The 7380-nt window shown below is 39.1% G+C and overlaps 1 protein-coding gene across 2 annotated transcripts; it reads left to right on the forward strand.

Moving 5' to 3' along the window:
- The first annotated feature begins 49 nt into the window (after positions 1 to 49).
- Positions 50 to 7380, forward strand: tm7sf2 (transmembrane 7 superfamily member 2). Of its 2 annotated transcripts, none has more exons than XM_088280120.1 (11): positions 50 to 475; positions 863 to 945; positions 1598 to 1794; positions 2056 to 2110; positions 2297 to 2491; positions 3149 to 3252; positions 4551 to 4670; positions 5302 to 5470; positions 5552 to 5632; positions 5819 to 5941; positions 6616 to 7380. In XM_088280120.1, exons 2-11 carry the CDS (start codon positions 873 to 875, stop codon positions 6774 to 6776), a joined length of 1278 nt encoding a protein of 425 aa, XP_088136246.1. In that variant the 5' UTR covers positions 50 to 475; positions 863 to 872; the 3' UTR covers positions 6777 to 7380. The 2 variants fall into 2 exon arrangements, with proteins under 2 accessions (XP_088136246.1, XP_088136247.1); XM_088280121.1 differs by having other exon boundaries at positions 866 to 945.

Raw genomic sequence — 7380 nt, forward strand, 5'->3', positions numbered from 1 at the left:
TCCACGTACCAGCCAACAATGTGCTCGCGTACCCCGGGTTGGAAAACCCTTTCGGAGTGCGTAGCTGAATTAACAGGAACACGACCGAGGAGCCAACTACAGCGTCGTCCAGTACGGAATATTTTAAATAAATGTGTACACATCATCTGGTCTCGAGGTATTCGACGTCCTCACATTGTTGTAACTATTACTCGCGTAAGGATAAAGCGGGTCCGATAATGGATGGATGTGTTCAGGTGTTTTACAACAGCTGTCCAGTGTCCATGTTGTGCGGTGATTGCTGACGCCACCGAAGCAACCAATCTGATTGGCCAAGGACTTTTGTCCCCGCCCTCTTCAGATTCTTTTGAGCGATGTGATTGGCTAGCCTATCGTTTGCGTCTTAGAAACACGTTGAAGGCGTGGCCATTTCAAACCTGCTTTGACTGCTGCACTTTCTCTCGGATATTGCACTTACGTCCATCACGTCAGAAAGGTACCTAACTTTTGGATATTTTTCACTCGTGTAAAACTTGTTTTATAATTAAATGGAATCCAGGAGGAGAGCTAAAGAAAAAATAGTAAATGGAAATAATTTGATAGGCATTTTGGTCTTGTTTGCTTCATAACAGAATTAACAATTGATTTTATGTTTCTAATGGTGAGATTAAAGAAACATCACTACCACATACATGTTCATGGATGCATTTCAAAAGATAATGTATGTAAAACAATGCAGAATATTAGAGTAGAACTTCTGTGGTCACAAAAACGCTGAATGTTAATGAATGTTACATTACTGCTGGGCAATATTTACTCAGGAATTTTTTTATCATCAAAATGTACTTGGATCATAACTTGTAATAATGTTCTGTTTTTACAGCAGACTAATAATGAGATCAAATAGCCACGCACCAAATGGCAAGGCTTCCCATAACACGGAGAGAGAGTTTGGAGGAACCCTAGGTGAGTCACTTCATTTTTGGTCATTTCAAAAAGAAATATTTAAAAAAAAAAAAAGCGTTACAAGCATTCAACCTCATATTTACATCAGAACAAATTTAGAGTCTAAAATACCAAACAAATAAGTCGAGTGGCTTACTCCAACATGTCAAGAATCAAATCTAAAACCTTTTGGCAGAGAGGCAGATTTTCTCAGCATTATCCACTGTACTGCCTCTAATGAATTCTAATTAAAAAAAATGATGTTCTGATATGGATGTCTTGGTGAGAAACATACAAATATTTTCTTTTAAAAAGACAGAAACTTCTTCTCATCAGAAAAATGTGCTTCAGAAAGTCGTCACCTCCAGCGTGTACAAACTATGCTTGTCATTGAACATAAAAAAAAATAAAAAGCAAACCCATCACAGCAACTACGTGCGTTGGACCTTTGTTTTTGTATTGAACTGAGCGTCGGATTCAGACTCTTCTTTTCAGAAATGAAAACAGGCTTTCAATGTGACAGCTCCAAGCTCCAAAATGTTAAATAACTCATCTGAAATGTTGCAAACCCACTGACAGCTGAGCTTCTTGTTCCATCTGAGATGTGTGAATTATTTACAGTACGAATCACTTCTCAAATCTTGTCTGCTTGCATCTGTATGACATCCCCCAGGGGCCGTTTGCATCCCCATCTTTCTGCCGTTGACGGTGCTCTTCTTGATTTGCCTGAGTCGATCTCCTGACGCAGCTTTGCTCCAGTGGCCTCCGCCATTGCCCTCGCTCGACCACTTGTGGGACCCTTTGGCTCCCCTCCTCCTGCTGGGCTGGATAGCTCTGCATGCTTTCCTGTATTTACTACCGTTTGGAAAGGTACACGCTCATTATGCATGTTGAGCTGCTTCTCACAGAAAGTTTTATCATTTTTATTCTAGGATTTGAATTTTCAAGATGAACCCTGCTTGTACAGTATAAGCAGATCCAATTCAAGAGTTGCAGAAAAATATTTCAATATTTCCATCATGTATCATACTGAGGTACCTAAGTGTACCTAATGTTGTGGTTCGTGAGTTGGACCTAGCAAATGATTTTATCGTGAGTTGTTAATATATATATTTTTTAATGTTTCTGCAGATATCTGAGGGACTAGTGCTGAGGGATGGAACACGTCTCAAATATCCCATAAACGGTACTTTAAAAAAAAATTAATTACGTTAATGAGAGTGATCGCTCCATCTGTTTGTTTTTTTTAAGCCTACACTTCATCTTATTTACATTACAACCTCAACAAACATTCAATTTCTAAAGTTGCTAAACCTGCATAGGTTTTCACTGGAGACCAACAAGATTTATTTAGTTTGTTTCTCCCCTGCAGGTTTTCATAGCCTGTGCATCAGCGGCGCATTGCTGATATTACTTGTGATGTTCAAGGCTCCTTTGGGGCATCTATTCGTGCTGATGTTGCCCCTGGCTGCGTGTGCAATCGGAGTGTCCTTCATTCTCTCCGTCTACCTCTATGTCTCTTCCTTTTGGGCTCCGACTCATGCGCTTGCTTTGGGGGGCAATACAGGTGAGAGCGAAGGGTTGCTTTTTTTTTTTTTTTTTTTTTTTTTTTTAAACGAACAAGTCTTCAAATCATTCATGTGTACGTTTATATACACTGTATTTGTTAGACGATGTGCTTAAGAGTTCAGATGTTCCCTTAGGTAAGCGGTAGAGATGGGAGGTAAAATGCTTTTGTCGAGAGCAGTAAAATGTCCTCGTATCCAACCGTTTGGATTTGCAGCCAGTAGGCTGGAGGCATGAAGTGAACACTCACACACAACACACTCCAGAAAGCTGAAATTCAACCGCTGCTAACTAAAACTCATTTACACCGTTTTATCAAAGCCATATGCTTCAGACGGGCCTCGTTGTAAACATCTAATCAAACAAAGCAAAAAATTCCTTCGGGGGGGTTTATTTAGTCTTCTGTCAATGATTATCACAACTTTACAGATTGCGAGAATCAAATGAGAGCTCATGAAAGAGCTGTTTTAAAATTTCTGTCTTTCCTAAGACTCTTGATTATTTTGTTAAAGTTCATTGACTACAATTAAAACGCCAGATTGAGAGGAATGCAAAAAAAAAAAAAAGCACACTTCCATTTGTTTGCAGTGTATGCTTTAAATGTCATATCATTGTTGTTACGTGTTGAAGTTTCACTCTTTTTTTTTTTTTAAACTAGGAAATCCTCTATATGACTTCTTCATTGGACGGGAGCTGAACCCTCGAATCGGTCATTTTGACCTTAAATATTTCTGTGAGCTCAGACCAGGTCTGATCGGCTGGGTAAGTAGAACAAAGAACATTTTTTTTTTAAATTTTTGTCTTCAACAAAGTCATTATCGATTAACCAAGCTAACTTTTTTATCAGAGTGAATATTTGTGTTGCGTCTTCTGACTGCTCTTAGAGGACGCTGCCACTGGGTGGCGATGTTGTTCAACATAACCCTGCATTTTATTTTATTTTTTATTTTTTTTATTCACACTGTCAGAATCACAAAAATAATTCTCACCCTGCCAACTTGAGGAATTTGATTTTGGTCAACATTTTTAAGGACTTTTGAATTTCCAATAATTAGTCAAAAAGTTCAATATCTACATTTGTTTCAACAAAACGCACTGATTTGCCCATTCTGTCTGTAAGTAAAACTTTTATCCGGAGACATCTATGTTTATTTCTTGTGTTTCCAGTAAAAACAGTCAAGACTTTGCCTATTTGATCATTTTAGAGTGACTTGTGTAGGAGAGAACACAAAAACCTCCCACTCAACTGTGTGTGGGAGATTTTGGTTGAATGTCTGACAATATTTATTTGACAGCATCTTTTCCTTGCCAAGTACTTTTCCCAGTCTGTAAAATTCTGTATGTTTATATTCATTACCGGCCTTTGCTGAAGTCTTTCCTGCACGCGACCCAAACAAAAGCGTGACATGGAGCAGATGGAACATCAATATATGATATTGTTTGGTCCAGTATGCATTTTGCTGCGAGAGTCATATGCAGTTCATGCAAGAAGCACAAGGGGGGTGAACTCAGTTAAATTGAGATATTTCGTTTTATTTCATGGTAATGAGAAAATTCAATCCAAGGCGTAAAAAAAAAAAAATATAACAAAACAATACAATAATGATGTGTCAATGATTGTCATATTTTCATAGACGCAGTTTCATCCCGAGGTGACATTCACGTGAGGTCATTCGAGCCTCGATAAAGATCTGATCTTTCTGGAATAAATGCTTTAAATTCAGGGCATGGATGAATAAATTAGAGAGCATGCACTTTTTGTGTGTCAACAACCACGTGGTTGACTCATATATTGTCTAGAAAGTTTAGTTATTTTTTTGGGACCTTGCAACAATCAAATCAGTTATCAAGGCGGCATTTGGAATTAAAAAAAAAATATTTAATGACTCTACATGTTTCTCTCATCAGCTGCCTCGCTTAACGATCACTCGGCAGTTGTATTTTGTAATTGTGACAGATTTCCGTTGCAAAATAACAACTGTCAGAATCACGTCCATTATTTGACTCGAAATACAGACAGCGAAATGGAATACTGTTGCATTCATCTTCTTTTCTTTCAGGTGGTCATAAACTTTGGTATGCTGATGCAAGAAGTGCAGCTTCGAGGCTCCCCTTCACTCGCCATGATCCTGGTCAACACTTTTCAGTTGCTGTACGTAGCTGACGCTCTGTGGAACGAGGTGGGATGTCAGCCCACTGAATATTTGAATATTACTTGCCAGAAGTCTGTCGGTCCGTCCGAAAGAGAAGTTTTCCGTAATAATTTGGCCAAGAATTTTTCGCAAAACGGGTCAAAGTGAAGAACCAGCATGTCTTACCTGATGTCACGTTTTGTATAAAAGTGTTTTTTCCAAACGGCAATCCGTATTTTTCAGTGGCATGAAATGCTCATTTCGCCGTGAGAATTGCGACACTCCTTCATTCTCGTGAGTGCCTGCAGCCACTGGTGGGTAAATGAAGCTTCAAATGTGCTTCATGAACCAGTTGTAGTATTTTTGGAGTCCTGTAGATGGCGCTCTCTGTTCAACATTGGGCTGAACGCACACCTTTATTTAAAGCAACAGTGCCATCTAGAGGACTCAAAAATACAACAACTGGTTCATGAAGCAAAATTGAAGCTTCAGTTTCCCATCACTACCTGCAGCTGTGTTTGAAGGGGTCAAACAAGGGTAGAATTGGGATTGGCCCTTACGATTTGGCAGCAGGAAGCTCTTTAGCCCGTAAAAATCCCTAAATTAGCCGCATGGTTCAAAGCACGAATTATCATCTATAACTCACTTCCCCGTGTCATCCGTATGTTGATGTTATCAGGAGGCGGTTTTGACCACGATGGACATCGTGCATGATGGTTTTGGCTTCATGCTCGTCTTCGGCGACCTGACCTGGGTTCCGTTCACGTACAGCCTGCAGGCGGCCTTTCTGGTCGAACATCCTCAAGCTCTAAGTCTATCGGGAGTTGCCGCTATAATCATTTTAAATGGTAACCACATTCTTATTCTCTGTTTTATAACATGATTTTTTTTCTACTTTTACGATATTATTTCATCCTCCTTGCTCTTAGGTATTGGATATTACATCTTCCGAAAATCCAACTCGCAGAAGAATCAATTCAGAAGAAACCCCACACATCCGAGTGTTGCAAGTCAGTACGGATTGCTTTTTTTTTTTTTTTTTTTTATAAAAGTTTCTTCTCTTCTGTGTGGATTAAAGAATAATATAAGAAAGTGAAGGCCTCTATCAAGGGCGTCTGCCAGAGAGATTGCGAAATGCTAATTAGCTGAAGTGATTGCGACATTCTCCCCTCGGCATTATCCACGGCCTCTCGCAGGGCTGGAGACCATCGCCACAGCAACAGGGAAGCGTTTGCTGGTGTCTGGTTGGTGGGGTCTTGTTCGTCATCCCAATTACTTGGGCGATCTCCTCATGGCCTTGGCTTGGTCTCTGCCTTGTGGTAAGAACACAGCATCGTGCATGGACACGTTTATATCTGTACACTTTGCGCCGCTTGGCCAGGTTATTCGTTCATTGGTTGAAAAGGAAAATTGTTTGGGGAATATTTACAATTTTCATTTCAGTTCCCGATAATAAATTTGGTCGTTTCGATTCCTGAGCCAATTTTAGCAGTCCTGCAGAAGACACCGTACAGCAACGCCACAACGCTTTATCATTTCGATGATTGATCCTTTTTCAATGTGACAGAGTAGTGGCGTTTGCAACCCGCAGCCGTTCCCTCGCTTCCTCCTATCATCAGATAAATTGTTGCGACTCTCGCTAGACGCATCGAAGGTCTGCTCTCATTGTTCCCGTCTAGCGCGCATAAAACCGGAGGCTGTCAGTCCTTTTGTTTCTGCTGACGCATTAGCAAGATGTGACTCATTGTTTAGCTGCTTTTGTAACTGAGAAGTACAAAAGTTGAGGGGAAAGAAATATGAAAATAAGCACAATGAGGAGCGTTGGAAGGAACAACCCCTGACCGAAGAAACCAAATAGACGTTCGATCGAAAAGAGAAAATAAAAGAAATGATGACACCCACCCACTGTCAAGCTGGAGAAGAAAATGTGCAGGTTCAATACGGTCATTTCCAGAAATAATGATCTTCTTTCCCATCTGCTTCTTTTCGGTAGGATTCTCACATCTTTTGCCATACTTCTACGTGATATATTTTACCGTCTTGCTGATTCACCGCGAAGCCCGCGACGAGCGACACTGTCGAGCCAAATATGGACTCGCATGGGACACATATTGCCGACGTGTCCCCTACAGGATCATCCCTTATATTTACTGAAGGGCCCTGAGCGCGTGACAAGAAATGCGGGGAAAATATCACTTTTTTTTTTTTATTCATAAATTGTGTCCGATGCTGAAAAAAGTGATTGATTCAAATCCGTTTGGATTTTACAAAAACATATTTTATTGGAAACGTTTTATTGCATTTACATTGTTAGTAATGTTTTTTTTTTTTTTTTTTTTAATGAGCAATGTTTTTGATGGCCATTTTTTTTAAGTGTATGTGAATTAAAAATGTACAAAGCACTAAACTATTTTAATCTTACGTCATAATTTAAATGTTTTCACTGCCTCCAAATGTTTTGGAACAGTTAGTGTTTCAAAGAAAAAAAAGTTTCATTTAGAATTTTAAAATAATAATTAAATTGCTTATTAGGTCATTAAATAAGCAAAGTAAATCCCACTAAATAATAAGAAATACAAAAACTTTTAGTTAAATTTGTAATGTTGTAAAGGTGTAATGTTGGTCTTCTGTTGAACTAAACTTTAGGATGAACATCCAAATACATTAGCGCCTCTCAATATAATTATAGAAAATCAATTCAGTTTTGTGTAATTCAAACCTAAACAATTAAAGTTGTAAATATTTGCTGAACTTTGAA

Source organism: Idiotropiscis lumnitzeri, chromosome 17 (genome assembly GCF_059441095.1).
Source record: "Idiotropiscis lumnitzeri isolate Australia: NSW breed Sydney's pygmy pipehorse chromosome 17, RoL_Ilum_1.0, whole genome shotgun sequence".
Lineage (NCBI taxonomy): Eukaryota > Metazoa > Chordata > Actinopteri > Syngnathiformes > Syngnathidae > Idiotropiscis > Idiotropiscis lumnitzeri.

Bases quoted from the DNA above. Each gene is read 5' to 3' on its own strand.
- tm7sf2 (XM_088280120.1), top strand. From the start codon at position 873: ATGAGATCAAATAGCCACGCACCAAATGGCAAGGCTTCCCATAACACG. The intron at 3,253-4,550 runs GTAAGTAGAACA...CTTTTCTTTCAG, and splicing joins GACCAGGTCTGATCGGCTGG to GTGGTCATAAACTTTGGTAT. The intron at 5,633-5,818 runs GTCAGTACGGAT...GGCCTCTCGCAG, and splicing joins CACACATCCGAGTGTTGCAA to GGCTGGAGACCATCGCCACA.